The 17,052-nt window shown below is 42.9% G+C and overlaps 1 protein-coding gene and 1 long non-coding RNA gene across 4 annotated transcripts in view; one reads left to right on the plus strand and one right to left on the minus strand.

Annotated features, from left to right (window-relative positions):
* TTC9 (tetratricopeptide repeat domain 9) overlaps positions 1–14,436 on the plus strand; it is a 44,229-nt gene extending 29,793 nt beyond the window's left edge. The window contains exons 2-3 of the mRNA XM_006267946.4: positions 7,048–7,230; positions 13,311–14,436. Of these exons, the coding sequence (XP_006268008.1) occupies positions 7,048–7,230; positions 13,311–13,390 (263 nt within the window). The 3' untranslated portion in view covers positions 13,391–14,436. The remainder of the gene's footprint in view (positions 1–7,047; positions 7,231–13,310) is intronic.
* Positions 1–17,052, minus strand: part of LOC132248774 (uncharacterized) — an 80,955-nt gene that overhangs the window by 27,552 nt on the left and 36,351 nt on the right. The gene's annotated exons all lie outside the window — the stretch shown is intronic.

Raw genomic sequence — 17,052 nt, forward strand, 5'->3', positions numbered from 1 at the left:
CATGTTGGAAATGCACAGCATGTGTGGCATTTGGAGGGGAGGAGGATTTGATACAGCATCTGTTCTATCCCCTTTGTGTACAGGTTTCTCAAACTCTTTTCATCTTGCAGCTTTTTTCACTAAAATTGTGGATGTGTTGAAGAACTCAACACAGGGCAACAGCAGGTTTAAAGTTCAGCAGTACCATTTGCATGTAAGCAGACACACTAAAGATATAACCAGAACAAAACTGTGATTCTAATTAACCTGAACTTTAGGATAGCTTGGATCTAAGTTTCACAGCTGTTGCCTCTCTCATGTTGCATTCAAGAACCCATTACAGTTGCAAAACTCAAAAGTTAGGGAATGCCTAAATTAGAACCTGTACAACTTTAACTTGGCTGCTTTTGCATATGTAGTATAATAATCTATAAGTCATATTATTGCATACTAATTATTCCAGGACTCCCTGGTTTGATTCCCCACCCTACTGGCTCTTACACTTCTTCCCCAGGCTGCTTGTCCAATCTTTTTGCCCTTTTCTACCTCAGCTACTTCCCTGGTGTCTTAGCTTTGGAACTCCTAAGCCTTTCTCTTCCTTCTGGCTCCTCATTAAATAAGTCCCTTCCCAACTCAGAGTCTTCCTCAACCATCTAATTAATTAGCTCTTGGTCCTCAGGTTTCCCTAGCCTGTGCTGGAGTGAGGGGATGGGTGGATTGGAGCCCCCCAGCTTGGGGAGCTCCAATCCACCCATCCCCTCCTCCAGCATGGTTAGGCAAACCCCAGAACCGACTTCCCACCCCTGCCTTCTCCCCCTCCCATCCTGAGACAACACCAGGGGCAGGGCTAGGCTGCAGCAGCTGAGCCACCAGAGCAGACAAGTTAATGGTGTCCCACTTTGGAGCACCTTCATTTGAACCCTCATAACAAGAGTTAATTTTGTCATGCAATTGGAGCATTCTGCAACCATGCTTTTCTGTTGGGGCATGGCTGTAGAGCACTTTCAAAGGGCCAATCATGCAACAAATGTAATTTCTGTCTGCGCCTTCAGTTTAGGTTCCTGGACCCAGCACAGCCTGCAACTGCCAAGAACTGTAAGTGTAGGGAAATTTGAGCCCAAGTGTTTACAATTTGACATGGCTATACATGACTGAAATTAGGGCATTGCAGTGGGATGTTTTAAGCAGTCTTAGTAATATGTAGTGCTACCAGCTCCACCATTTAGCAATGGGCTGAGTTAAACTCCCCTGACATTTGTGAGAAACAAACTTGTGACTCAGGATATCCTTCAGGACAAAATATTTTTAATCTTAGAGATAAGCAGCGAATGGAATCTCAGCTATGACTAACATAATGTGCTATATTCAACAACCATTAGCCAGACACACTAGCTTCAGAGGGTAAAGATATGCTGACTCCATTTCCAGATAATTTTGCCCATTCCATTTAGTATTCCATAAATGTGGGTAGATCTTAGGCCTTGTTTACATTGGGATTTTAGCTATTATCATATATTGTATCTGGAGGTTTGTCCTAGTGCAACTTCACCACTGAGAAAACCCCCACGTAGACAAGGCCTTACAACAAAATTGTGCAAAATTTCCATGTTGAAGCTCACATACCCTTAGGCTTTGTAATGAAATCTAATGTTATCTCAAGCCAAGGTTTACCCAAATTCACAAACACTAGGCCAAACTAGAATGCTTTAATAAACTGGCTAGTTCTTCAAGGCTGTTGGGAAGAACTTTCTTGAAAAGCGGATGAAACAGAGAAGACTCCATTTCTCAGATGAGCTTTAAGTTTTAGGGTTCAAGGAAGAGCCACAAGAGTGTTTAAAAGATTGGACAATAATACTCCACACAGCGAAAGCCCCCAGAAGCTCAGTCTGTTTAACTTATCAAGGTTATGGTTCAGAAGTGACTTGAGCACAGTTTGTCAGTACATATGCGAGGAACACAACATTGATAACAAGCTTTTCAGTCTAGCAGGCAAAGATTTAACAAGGTCTTGTGGTTGGAAGTGTAAGTTTAAACAAAAATCAGACTAGAAATTGGGATACCTTTTTAAAAAAAAAACCAGTTCAGATAATTAACCATTGGAACAACTTACCCAGGCATGTGATGATTTTGCAATCTCTTTATTTTAAAATTGCTGCTAGTTGTCTTTTCTAAATGACATGTTGTGGTTCAAAGAAATATTCATTCAGTGTAGGCTTACAGTCAATATGATGAAGGAGGCCAAGTGAGTGTCACAAGTGTCCTTTCTGGCCTTAAAATCTATAGGGGTTTTTTGTCAGAGTAAAATTCAAGAAAGCCCCACCTACAAGTCACTTTTTTGACCTTCCTACCATTTACAACAGCGATTAGCAGCAATGGTGTGATCCAGCTCCATGTTGTCCATTAGGCTTGTTCTGAAGTGAACTAGACAACTGGGTTGGAAGGACACTCTCACCAAATTGCTCCCGAAATTGCTGTAACTGATGGAACTTGTATAGACAACTCAGGGATAGAAACCCAGCCTAAACACTCTGCCAGTGAGCCAAAATAGCCCGACTCCAAGCCAGCTCTACTTTGACAGTAACATTCAACTTCAAAGATAGATGGGGAGACTTCTCCTGGAGATTTCAGTTAAAAGGAACATTGTGCCCTTCTATAGTGCATTTTTTTAATGTATTCAAAACACCTTATAAATGATGAATATAGGCTCTCTATCACCCCATGAGATGTGAAATTTTAGAGATGAGAGGTTATAGTGTTTAAGTTGACACTACATGCCAGTACCAGAGATGCGAATCCCACCTAACCATAATGGGCTGTTAAACCATGTGTAAAAAGATTCTATAAAGCTGAGCTGGCTGATCATGACCACTGGATCCTTATTAAGATGACAGTGAGTTTTGTGAGAAAAGACAGCTGTACTATTGCCTCTTCAGAACAATACGTTCTTTTGGATGTCTAAGAATGATTACAAAAGATGTTGTGTACAGCCAAGCTCGGCTTGTTTTCAAAGGAGAGGAAGAAAAGGCTGTATAACCTGATCATCATTTGGGCTTCTTGAGAAGACACACAAGGTCTCACTGGGGGCCTATTATACAGAGAGTACAAAGGTGATGAAATCTTCATGATACTGTAAACAAAATGCTTCCAGCCAGAGAGATACACATCTACTTGGGAAGAACAACAACTCTTGAAAAACCATCCTTCCCTGACCAAATTACAAAAAAAAAGAAAAGGATTCCAGAGCTAGAAGCACACTTCTATTTAAAAAAGATGTATTATCAACAACTTCTGATTTGCATTGTTGTTTAATCTTATCCACAGTCATGTCTGCTTGCTTAAATTAATTTTGTTTAACTGAAAACCAAGAATTTATGCTGCTAAATAGTTAAAAGGGACTCTTAAATGTGCAGATCTAGTTAGAAAAGAGTGTCTGTCAAAATGGCCACTTCATGCTCAGCATAGCTGTTTCTTGCATACTCATGTCATTTTGCTGAGATAAACAAGTGCCTGTCCATCCTCAGGCAGGCAGAAACAACTTTTCCACTAAGCCATTAAGTTTGATTTACAGAATCTTTCAACAGAAAAAAACAGCTGGACATCCAGAATTCAAGGAGAATTTGCAGAACTGGCAGTTGGAAAAAATAGATCCAGAGCAAGTTTGTTATGGATTTATTGAGATAATATAAATGAGATAGTTCCTTCTTTTACTACAGCTGGAGAGTGAACAGATCAGGAGTGAACACATGAGGAAAACTAAAATCCCCTTTCATCTACTTTGAGAGATGGTTTCTTCAGAACAGGAGAGGGGCTGTTAGATGGGCAATTTATAGGAAACTAGTTCAAGTGCTGAACCTATTCAGGGACTAAATAGAGGACTCCAGTCTTCACGGCTGTCAAGCCAGCATTAAATTCACACAACCATTTTTATATAAGCAGCTTTAAAAATAAAGGCAAACAAGGCACATTCATATCAAACCTTGTTAGAAATGCAGGAAGAAAAAACATCATTGACTGATTAAATAGGAAAGGAAAAAAAAATAGGTAAGGAAATGCCTTTGAGTTTTTAGAAATACATTTTTTTAAATGACTAATCAAACAGCTGGTTGCTGGTCCTTTTGAAATACATTGTGCTTCTCCTTAGTAACAGCACCTATTTGTGTAGACTAAAAGTCAATCAGTAAAGTTCGTAGTATGGAGCTCTTTTATGTTAGAGGCACCTTTCAAAAGAAGAGTCTGTAGGTGCAAGCCATGGGGATGATCGCTGTCCTTATTTCTACCACTAGTCCCACTGATTATTTCCTGAATAAAGGTTGTGTGTGTGGACTCTGGTAGCTAATTAAGCCACCCATTAATAAGTAAATATTTGCAAGTTTGAGTTTATACTTGCCTTCACTGGCAGGTAAAATGAGGCACAGAGAGATCACAGTGAATCAGCAGATAATTAAGGAACAGAAGCAAGGAGCCATGGACAGTCTTTTATTCTAACCACTGATACCATCTCTCCGAGGCTTCAGGCTTTCATGGCTGTGTGCTCCACTGTTAGGTACTGTACACAGACAACAAAAGACTGTCCCACTGCTTAAGGAGACTTCCCTGCTTTGTGTTCAGCGAGGGAAAGGGTGCTCCCTACCCTCCCAGTGAGGGGAGCCTCACTGCTCCCCTTCCATCTTCTAGCACTGCTGCTAATAGAGGAACAAAGGGGATCCATGGCTCCATTTTTTTCCTGCTGTCTCAGTACTATGGAGAAGGGAAAAAACTAGAATTGTATAGATAACAAGTTTCTATCCCACAGGAAAGTTTTATTGTGACATCTTTCATCCCAAAAATAGTATGATAACTTAAAGTGTATATAAAAAAAGTTCTCACAAGAACTAAAATTCCAAATTAAAAATGTGTGAATGGATTGACACTTTAAATGTTTAATTTTTAAATTTTTTCTAACAAATTTTGAAAATTTAATTCTAAAAAAGTTGGAATTTTTTCTCTGGAGAAAAAAAAATGAAACCCCATATTGCACTGGAAAAGACAGTCTGTCAAAAACTGTCAACCATCTGTAGAAGGCATGCCAAGGATCGACCTTCCCAAGCACTGCAGGGCTGGTGTGGTGCTCTATCAGTCTTGAAGGGAGGAATTCAAAGTTACTCTTTCTTCCAGGCATTGCTGGTACTACTTGCAGAGGCACCTGAGTGTGGAGGCTCTAAATGTGGGTGTTTCCTCAGAAGACTGCAGTCGTGAGATTTAAACAGCAGCTCCGACTGTCACTGATCCTGCACACGAGCAATATGTTTTCAGAAATGCTGAAATTAAATTTGCTTTTAAATTAAATACCATATTTACTCAAACACAAGATGAGTATTTTCCCCAATCAGTGTGAGGGACAAACCTCTCATCTTATATATACACATATAAGGAAATCTCATTAAATAAACTGTCTATCATTAAACTGCTGCCAAAGCAGCATGTGTTGAGTAATAGAAACCAACTCTGAAATTGATTAAATGCAGTCAGCACTAAACATAACTACAAAATGCATCACCCATATTGAGCAAACATACAAGGATAGGTTAGTGCAGCCTGTCTGAATAAGATATATGGTAGTGCTCATTGCATGCAGTCCCCCTCAGAGCCAATTCCTTTTCAAGTCATGGTGAGCCACCACATTGAAATAATTTTTTATTCATGGTAAGTTACTATATTGCATAGATTTTGACTTCCCCTTTACTTCTCCAGCTGAGTTGCACCTTTCTTTCCCATTTCCAATTATTCCTGTTTCTTCACCAGCCTTAGATGTCTGGCAAACATCACCAAGTGGGGCCCCAAACAGTTCACCCAGAACCCTCTCTCACTGCCTCTCTCAGCCTGTCACATGATTAGTGTGTTCTCCCCCCATGAGGTAGAGCCAGACCTGGTTGCCCTGTGTGCCTCAACTGCATATACATTTTTGGAGGATCCCAGGACTCATGTCAAGAACACCCAGTTCCAGTCATGTGTGTGTGGGGGGGGGGGGGGTAATTATCACATGGATCTTTTGTGAGGGGTATCTGGAGTACACACACATACTGAGCAGTGCTGAGCTGTGGGGTTACCATGGCATGAAACTCTGTAGACTCTGGTGGGGCCCAGCCTTATGACTTGTATGGTAAATTGTGAGCCTTTGGCTTTGAATTAATATCATGCATAGTTTGCCCTGTATGTGTGTTTATTGACTGCTTGTGCTAAAACTTGCAGCCGTTTCAATAAAGGTAAAATGCATCAATTCTGTCTGAGTTGGATATATGAGTACCTATACTGAATTGCCTATATGCAAATTAATATAGGTAAGTTTATTTCAAGGTCAGTCCTTTCAAATTTGCCCCTCGCTTCTTTGTGCTTAGGGAGAACAGTGTCAAACAATAAGAAGGGGGAAGAAGTTGGGAGGAGGCAGAGCACAAGGGAGCTACCTGACCCTCCAAATTTACTTTCCCTGCTGTAGCAGTGGGAGAGGACAAATTCAAGGCAAACCTCCAATAATTAAATTATATATGGAAAATTATAATTTCCCAGGTATAGAGAGTCTAATTATTTGGGAGTTGTCTTATATTTGAGTAAATATGGTACCAATATTCTAGTAGAGCACGGATGGCAGTGTTGCTCAATGAGGCACAGCTTTAAACTCCTAATAATCAACAACACTGTCAAAACATTGCCTGTAACCTTGCATTGTTTTGAGTATAACAACAGGTCTAACTTACTGTTCCTCTTTTATGCACTTAATTGCAAATGCTCTGCATAGCTTTTGGTTTACAAGTGTTGTTCTTGGTTCAGATACTATCAATAAGATGGAGATTTGGAGAGTTACTCAAATCCTTCCACCCTTGCTAAACCAAACACAATTCACCATCATTGAAATTCCAGACATAAAACCTTTGTTTCAGATTAGGTATTATGAAAAGCTGGAATTCACACTTAAACTACTTCAGATGTATAGCTCTACCTAAATCTTTATCTTCCTTGCACCACAGGAAGAGGAAGAAGTAAATTTCTAACAGTCCCTGTTCATTTCTCTCTCCCTGTTCCCCTCTTTTGCAGCATGTCTGCTCCAGGCTGAGTTGGTGAATTATGAGCGAGTCAAGGAGTACTGCCTCAAAGTACTTAAGAAAGAAGGAGAGAACTTCAAGGCACTCTATCGATCGGGCGTAGCATTCTACCACCTGGGTGACTTCAACAAGGCACTGTACTACTTGAAAGAAGCAAGGTCCCGACAGCCAACAGGTACTGAATGAGGGCAAAGAAAAGTCTCAAGAGTATCTCTGACAGCTTTTATGTTTCTTTTCACTGGACTAAATCCATCCCTGGTTTAGCATCACTTATTTCACCACTGCTGAATAGGGCTCACTGTACCTTTAGTTATATTGCCTTTCAAGGACTTTTGGTAGGACAGTAGTTTTGCAGTGACAGTGCTTGAAGGCGGTAAGTTTTGACCACTATAACAGAGCATGGAAGATGGTGTATTGCTGAAAATTTACTATTATAGAGGGAGTTCCAACTTCTCTCTTTTCCTTTAGAAGGAAATGGTGGGAAAATGTTCAGGAACCCATGGCCCATTTGCCCAATAACAAATTGTTTCATTTTCTGATGTTATAGTAGTTTCATGATCAAATGGGCCTAAAAGTTTGCTTGAACATTAGAAACTGGTCAGAATCAGAGGGCAGCACAGAAGCAATACAAAGATTGTGTTGTGTTTCCAAATAAAAACAAAACAAAACAAACCACAGGATTTTGCATGTCTGGCACTATTTGCTTTACTGACTCAGGGGACAGCTTTATCATTCTAGTTCTATTAGTCATGACATACTGATGTTGGCTTTGACTGTTCTTTGAACTGGGTTACAGATGTGTGAAGTTTTTATATCAGGACAGAGAGGAACCATGTAGCATGGAGATTAAACCCCAAGTTTTCCTTATAAATGCTATGCAAATAAAAGTGAAGTTATAATGATTAAAGGGAAGTGGAATGAAAGAAGAGGTGATAAGTGGAAAGTGAAATATATGTCATGTGTATAGAGAGTACCAGAGAGCAATTCTTAGCATGAGCATGGAAATGGAGTTGGGTCCTGTCAGAGTATTGCAGTCAGAGCTCCATGAACAAAAGGAGAAGAGGAAAGCTGCATAGCACACCTGGCAGTGTTCGAGTCCCCAAAGGAGTTGGGCCCAGCTGGGTTGAGGACATGGTCACCTTAGCAAAAGCTAGTAGGGAATATATAAATACACCTCCTACAACGTGAATGACTGCTGTGGTCACATGGCCATCCCTTTCCCACAAGGCATTCTTCTGTTTCCATCGCCAAAGCTTGGAGCATTGTTTCAATGTCCCTGTGCTCTCCACAACTGTTTAACTGGTCTGCTTAAGAGCACAGTTTCACTCATTTTGTTTCCCATTTGCACTTCCTACTTTCAAACCAGTCAGAACTGGTAAATGCAGAAACTCATGTAAATGAAGAATAGTTAGGGGGAAAATTAAAACAAATGATCCTCATCTTTCTTGAGGTTCAAGTTGGATCAAAAGTCAGTTTTCAATGAAGCTTTAATTTCAATATCCAAAACCGTTTCCCCCCTAATTTTCTTGTATGCATTTCTCTGCATTTTATACCATGTGGTATTAGCTGGTCTGCTTTCTGTCATCTCTTTATAAACACAAATTATAAAGTACTCCATAGCAACAACATCAAAGAAAACAACTCACAGCAAATCTATTTAGAAACAATCCAAGAAAGGCCTAAATTTTTAGGGAAAGGACAACTGTGGATCAGAACTCCACAGCACAGACCCATATCTACTGTTACTGTGCAATTTTAGATCATTTTGGGGAGAGGTTATTTCTAATAATTGAAAGTCTGGGGGAAGATAAGGTAGGAAGGGGGCATGAGTTATTAAAGCAATGGGGGACACATCACTTCTAATCCTAGCCCTGCTGCACTTACTATGCACTCTTGGGCAAGTCATTTAACTTCTCTAGTCTAGATATCTCCATCTGTAAAATAGAAATAGTTGTTCTTTCCTCTCCTTATAGGGCACCACAAGGCTCAGTTCATTAGCACTGGCAAACCATGTTAGAGCATTATTTGGTTTTGCTTTGTGCAATCCCTTTCTCTAAAAAGAGATGCCTTAGGCACAAGTCACTGGAAATTATTCTCCATGAGCAAATTTTAAATGGCAAACAGGAATTCAATCACATGGGATTTCACCATTCTAAAGACTTGTCAGCACAGCAAATCTCTTGAGACTGTTTATTGTCTGTTAGAAGGTTAGCACAACTGGGCTTGGTCTGTCTGTTTTTCTTTCCCCTGTCTTCCACCCTCAATCACAAAAAGAGCTGAAAAGGTAGTTTGATAATACCCTTTATTCACAGAAAATTTGGAAAAAGAGAGGAGAACACAAATGATCTGCAGCATTTTATAATCTCCAGAATCAGAGGCTGAGATAGGATGAAACAAGGCTGAAAGCACTTTGAAGCAGCAAAAGGCTTGCCTTGTGAGCCTCAACCTGGCCGAAACTTTTGTTCAGGTTATTCCTATGTGTGTCTTGCTAGTCAAGCATACAGGGATTGGGACAGAGGATGGAACCCACACTTGATGTACTGACACTGAACACCAGCTGTTTGGCTACGTAAGTCCAGGAGTGGATCTGGGGGGGATGGCAGGGGTGCAGTTGCACCCCCTCTGATTCCTGTTGTACCCAAACTTTAAAACCAACTGCTTGGGGAAGGGGGAGGGGCAGTGGCATTTCTATTCAGGCAGTGCTGAGGGACTCAATTTTCTTTGTGACTCATTATAATCTACCCAATTCCTGATAATGTCTCCTCATTCCATAGATGTTAATGATCCCCTTCCCTTTTTAATAGTCTTGATGTTCCACTCTTCAAACTATCCTTTCTTCTGCAATTTTTGCTGCCTGTCAGCCATTCCCAGTAATGTCGCTCTCCTATTTCACAACCCTGCAGACTGTTTTTAGCTTTAGCTAAACTGAAAACTTTAACTGAGGTGTAATAATATTAACTCAGTTGTACAATGACTGACAGTGAAGTACTGGAGACACTGTCAAGATGTTCAGGAAGACTAGCTTTTGTTTTACCAATTTGAATAAGAGATGTACATTTAATCATAAGGACGACAGGACTAACGAAGCAATACCTTTCAACTATTTTGATGATTTTTGCTTAGTGATATTTGTTTTTGCTTTGATCTTATACTGAATAATATAGTGTTAAGCCCCTAACATATTATTCATAAAATCATAGAAAATTAGGGTTGGAAGGGACCTCAGGAGGTCATCTAGTCCAACCCCCTGCTCGAAGCAGGACCATCTCCACTATTCCCAGCCAAGGAATAGTCAAGCTGGGTCTTAAAAACCTCCAAGGATGGAGGCTCTACCACTCTTCTAGCTGAGCCATTCCAGTGCTTCACCAATAAAGCCTCTAGTTTCTCTTTAACTGAGGAAAAATGTTATGTTATATGTGATGATGCCCATGCATAAGTCCAACTCCCACACTCTCCCTCTTACTTTAGGAAACTACTTAGACTAGACCTCAGGTTTCCAACAGAGTAGTAGTATGAGCTCTCCCCACCCACTGCACACCAAAGACAGCCATACACTATCTTTGTGATCTAAACCAGGGCTTTCCAACTCCCAAGTGGCCAGGGGCCATGTGCCCCGACCAGTTCTAGGCCCTGGGGCTGCATACTGTGGGAGCTCCCTGGGACCCCACTCTGTGGGCACTGCAAGCCTTCCTGCTGTGCTGCACAGGCAGTGTGACATCTCACACACACCCACACACCAGCCCCCCCCCCCACATTTTGCTGCTGAGCAGGAAGCACAAGTTGTCGCCATGCCCCATGCCGGCAACATGAGCCATCCTCTTTGATGCCACTGCGTGCATAACACGAGCTCCCCCCATCCCATCCACAACAGAGCCCCTCAGTGCAACCAGCATGAACCACTCCATCTGCTGTTACTACATGACCTCTCCTGTCCACCACCACTGCTGCTGCATGGGTAATGCAAGCCCCTCTACCACACATAGAGGCAGCGTGAGCCTTTCCCCCACCATCGCCCAGGCAGCAGGCTTGTCAGGCCATCTCCCACCATGCTGTACTGCCCCAGGGACTCCAACACAACAGCAGGAACAATGGAAGGACTGACAGCTGGGCAAGAGCCTAAAGGTTACATATTAATCCCTTATAGACCCAATGCAGTCCACATGCTGCCAGTTGGACAGTGCTTATCTAGACATACTAGGAATCAAAACTGGGGCACATTCTTGCTAGCATAATGGACAAGTTACCACAATTTCTAAGCCAAAGCCCAGGGAAAGCAATGAATTCTTCTTCAGAGGCCAGAAAGCCTTACATACTAGTCCAAGCATCACTGATGACTTATACATGACCTTGGCTGAGTCACTTACGGGAATGTTTGTACCATAGCAGTGGTATGCCCCAGCTAGAATGTTCAGGATACGCCCTGCCGACCTGGAAACATGCCTATGAGACAGCTGTCAAGCACTGCAGAGACTGAGGACTTTAAAACAGCTGCAGAAGGATGTTTCAGAGCTTCTTCACTGGTACATTTTAGAGTTTGGAGCACGTATGTGTGAGCAGGTGGACAGGGCGTGCTCTGGAATAGCCCAGCCAGGACACAACAACATTCCCTTCAGTTCTCTGTACCCAACATTCCCCATCTAGAAGATGGGGCTAGAAATCACTCCTTCCCTCACAGAGGCATCAAGAGCCTCAGTTCATTCATATTTATATACTGCTTTGCAGTACTTCAGTAGGAGGAACTAGAAGTGAGCAAAACAGAATTATGTAGCGGAAAGGCAAAGGCTCGGATTGAGAAGCAAGAGTTCCGTTTGCTCGGTAAACAAGCTGCTGTTTATGGTTTTCTCTCATAAAACTATGACCTGGGGAGAAGATGTGGCAAGACTCACTTGCAGGATTCCCAGCTAACCCATGGAAGCTGTTTCTCTAGTTGCATTCCTGGCTACATCCTGTTTTGCCTCTGGCACCTGTGGAGGGGAGGCATTTGAGAAATTTTCCATGTGGGTAAATTTGCACTGAGTTACTAGCTCTCTTACCTGTCAGGCTGATGTGGCCTCCAATTACCCAATTCTACACTGAACTCCGCCTCCACCCATTCATCAAGCATCTAGTCCTTACAGGCCTGGGCAGGTGTGATTTCCTAACATGCCTACTCAATTATTACTTCTCACCTTCACTGGGAAGACAGTCAAGCTGTGAATTGTGTGTCACTAGAAGGCTCATACAGGCCATAACCCATCAGCTCTAGAGCAACACAGAATATAGATATTTTTATTGAGGCTGGTGGTGTGGGGGAGACAAAGATTTCATTATCATGCCACTTCCATTATTTGGAGGTCATATGCACTACACGTACCTTGCTTCTTTTAGAGGTGTGCCCAGCCTGCAAAATTCAGATCTAGCCCCTCGTGTGAACTTCTGTAGTGTTTGAGGATGTTGAGATCAGGATTTCTATTCAGACTTAATTCTGTTTCTTCACATGCATTTGCCAGCAAAAAAATATATTAGATTAACAGCCCAAGACACAGATGTGCTTTATCCACAAAGCAGTATAACATAGACAGCAGAAGCCCCAGATTCCTCATGCTGTCCTTCTATTCTTCCAAATAGACAGTACAACATAGATAAGAGTAGCACAGAGTATGTGAAATATGACAGAAAGAGGAGGGAGGCAGGAAATATTCCCCAAAATAGGTTTGAAGGTGTGAGCAAGGTGACTTAGACAAAAAGAAGGATGTTCTTTTAGGCCTAGCTGCACCATGACAGTGAGTGAGAAGCCAGGAGCAGAAAATAAGAGATACAGGGGGCCGGGGGAAGAGGAAAGAAATAGGAACAGCAATGTAGTGTTAGGCAAGTTTTTTTTAGGACTGTGTAACAGAAAGTGAAAAACCAGAAACAGGAAGTCAGTGGAGGGACTGTATCAAACCAGTAGGAGAGGATGACTATATTTTTGGATGGAGTGGACTGAGAAGGTGGGGACTTGCAGGTAGCCTGGTGGGCAGATCACAGTAGTCAGGACAAAAGCTGACCACAGTTTGGAGAAGGGTTTGAACAGAAAGAATGACAAGCACAGAGGGAACTTTGGTTCCACACAGACAACAAGATGTTGGCCCAGAGGCCTTGTCCAGCAGGCACTTCCAGTGACTGGGTAGTACAGCGCACCCCATTGTGCTCCTAATACAAAGCTGTTAACAGGTTTCTCATGGAGAGTTATAATCAGTGTGTGTGTGTGTATGTGTGTGTTCTCTTTCCCTGCAGATACCAATGTCATACGGTATATCCAGCTGACAGAGATGAAGCTTAGCAGATGTTCCCAGAGAGAGAAAGAAGCCTTGTGAAAAGGAACCTGGCTTCAGTGAAAGTGCCCAAGAGGGACATTTCCTCCCAGATGCCCATTGGCTGGATTTTTTCCATTTGCTCCACCCTACCCCCCCCATCTCTCCATCCATCCATATTCCCCATCCTTGCTCTTAATTTAATCCTGTTTTAAAAGAAGAAACTCAGACAATGGATTTGGCTGCTTGCCAGCACAATGGTAATAACTTGGTCCCGTTGATGGGAGAGCACAATGGCTGCAACCAGCTTTGTTCCAGGCCAGTGGCAAAAATGTGGGGTAGGTGATGGGAGCCTGGACCTGACTGCTGGCTGTGATTCTGCACTACAACAAGCATCCCTGACTCGACTACCTACCAATCAAGGAACAGGGGATGCATCGTTTCTCCCGGTAGCTATCACTGGAATTCTATAGAACCAGAAACCCAGGAAAGCTGTTGGCCACTTTGTGAGAGGCAGCAGACACCTCTTTTACCATCGTTTTTTCTCTCTGCCTTCCACCCCGGTAAGAGTTCACGTGCTACATATCCAGGGTCAGTGAAACCTGTTCTAGCCATCCTTTTACTGAAAGCACACAGCACCCTGTAATACTCCTAAACAGCACCAGTGCTGGAGAAAGAGGAGCTGGGGTGCCCTGGAACTCTGCCAGTACCATGACAGTGCACTGTACAGTATGGGGAACAAAACTATGGAATAATTATCCAAATGTAAGTGACAGTTCTTTAATGGGCAACAATTCCAGGCATCACTTCTGGAAGGGACTCTTAGGTTCCTACCGTCCAGAGAGGCAGCATGGTGTAGTGGAGTCAGCATGGGGCTGGGAGCCAGGAATTCCTAAATTCTTATCTTGGCTCTGCCATTGCCTTGCTGTGTGGCCTTTGGCAAGTCACTTAGCCTCTCTGTGCCTCAGTTTCCCCATCTGTATCTTGGGGATAATACTTCCCTACCTCGCAGGGGTGTTGTGAGGATTTATTAGTTAACGTTTGTCAGTAACATTATGTAATGTACAGTGCCGAGTATTATTAGTACACTGGATTGAGGTTGCAATCTCTCTGGCTTGTGTGTTGGTGCTTCCAGTCTTTCTTTTTAGGGAAACATAGTGCTGAGAATGTGCGGGATCAGTAGCCAGGGGCCTGATAACCAATGAATTCACAGAACAGGTAGCATCAGTCCAAACTGGTCTCTGAACACCTCCAGGTGTCACTGGGGAGTTGTGTTTTCATGGTTCACCCATCCTTGGTCCCTTTGCTAAAACTGTCACTTAGTGATGTGAACATGTGTCCACTAGGAAATAACCTTTCTTCCTCTCCACAAATTGCTCCAAATGGATTAGCAGGCAGCAGTCACAGCTTTCGTTACAGGCTGGCTGAACATGAACTGTCTGTTGTCTCCCCGCTATCAGTGTGGAGCTGAGCTTGTGTCCAGGAACGCTTCACTTGTCCTTTGGTGCAGCTACGGTTCAGTCAAGTACAGTGGACTGCACTCACAGCTGATGCAGTTTATGAAGACAGTAGTCTCCAGTTTCCAAACCCAATCTGTGACCTCTGTTGCATTTTTTGGACAAACAAAATGGAGGGTCAATTTAGATGACCCTCCAGAAGAGCCAGTACAGATTCAGTCTCTTTGAGAATGTTACTAAGTCTCATAGTTTGGGGATAACCTGGATTTTTCACATGGGAAATGTCTTGAAGTGACAAGTCTCTGTGAAAGAGGGGGTTGTATCAGTAGTATGAATTCTTAGGGGCTCGTCAAGTGGCATAGCAACTTTGTGGTGTGGAGGGCTGCCAGAACACACCACCCGTATCCCAAGATCACAGTGTCACAAGTGCATGCACTTCTTTACAAATGCACAAGGCAAGAACCCAGGCCCTAGGAAGGTACATAAAACCACATGCACCCTACATGAGATCCTAATGACACACCAGATCAACGCACCTCCTTACTTCACACACTTCCCCTGATCAAGTGCAGCATGCTTCCCAGCATAGATATCCTATCCTTCTTCCTCTCCCCCCCCCCCCCCCCCCAAGTGCTTCTCAGGAAGCAAACATCAAGAACAGTTTTGCACTGGATACAGAAGTGAATGTGTGCTCCCTACGGTTCTTGGATGGATGCTGCAGGAAAGCACAGGCAATGTGCATGTGTGATGTGGGCACATGGATTGGCCACTTCAATGACTACGAGGACTGGGTTTGATCCTCTGATTGACACCCTGACCTAAAACCAGTGGAGGTGGAGTGCGCACACTCACTCCTACACACACAGTATCAGCTCCTTTGAGGCAGGCCTATTTGCAGGCAGCGTACTAATTCTGTAACTTTGCTGTCTTATATGGTAGGGGGCAGATGTCAGGCAGAGCCAGGAAAGAGACAGAAAGCAAACCAAGGTCTTTTAGGGAAGTAGCAAGAACAGCAATTGAGAAAACCAAGCTGGTGGGGAACAGCCTAAATAGCTGAGCCTAAATACAGAGCAAGTTAAGCCGGAAAGAGACCAGACCAAAGGCCTAGCCAGATTATTTGTGGCTACATAACAAGACCCAGCTTTAATTGGCAGGAAACACAGCAGGAAAAAGGACAATGAGATTACAGGCAATTTTCCAGCTGTGGGGGCAGCAGAGGGGGAGACTTCCTTCCTTCCTTCATCATAGTTCTTTTTCAAAACGTACGAGAGAGAAATACAGATAAAGACAGGCTGCCAGATTTTCACCAACACGTGAAAGTAATTGCAGTAGACAGAGAAGCTTATGCGAGGACCACTTCTTCATTCAATTAAAAAGGAGTCCTTCCTTTTCAGCTGAGATGTGAAGCCAAGGTCTTGACCACAGATGTTCACTCAAGAACCCAAGGACTGAAGGGAATGACTCCAGAGTCTCAACCAGCCTCCCATGAGGGTAGATACATTCTGCCTCCTCCAGTACCTCCATCCATTTCCACTGCCCAAAACCTCCTTTCCTAAGGTTTCACATAGTTAGCTCAGAGGTGGAGGTGGGGAAAGTGACATGCCAAGAGGTTTTGTTTCTACTTTGTGCTCCATGTTTAAAATTCTAGTTGTAGCTAGTGGTAGTTCCCCATTTTTGTTTTTAAAGGGAATCAAATCAGCCTTACATGGGAACTACTGACCACATCTCTACCCTGCTTCTTCCTGACCTTTCCACATACTCACACATATACAGAGAAACATTCACATTATTAATAGATTCCTGTTAGTAATTTCATGCTACGTGATGTAGCTTGGAGTGCTGTTCAATCCTAGTTTTAATGAGTAAGAGAATGGGTGGGAGAGCAGAGCACGGTTCTGGGTAGGATGCTTGGGGTGCTACTTTCTGCCACTTGCTCTTCCACAGCCCCACAGTAAATTAACAAAGATACTAATATGACTTCAGGATCAGTGTATGGGGCTCATATTGTGTCACTGATATTAGAGTGTTACAGGTTGGCCAGAGTTAATTTGTTTTAGGGTTCCTTGGTTTCAAAATTCTGCAGGTCATATCAGCTCTGTCACGTTAGCATCTGCAGCCGCATCCCTACCTGGATAGTGGTGATGAAAAGAGGGTTCATTTTGCTTGAATTATATATTTTTAGAGAAGAAGAAGGTGCCCTCTTAGGTGCCTGATGAGACTATACTCACAAGTCCATGGTTACTGAGGACTTCACAGCTGTCACTGCAC

The sequence above is a fragment of the Alligator mississippiensis genome, chromosome 2 (genome assembly GCF_030867095.1).
Source record: "Alligator mississippiensis isolate rAllMis1 chromosome 2, rAllMis1, whole genome shotgun sequence".
Classification (NCBI taxonomy): domain Eukaryota; kingdom Metazoa; phylum Chordata; order Crocodylia; family Alligatoridae; genus Alligator; species Alligator mississippiensis.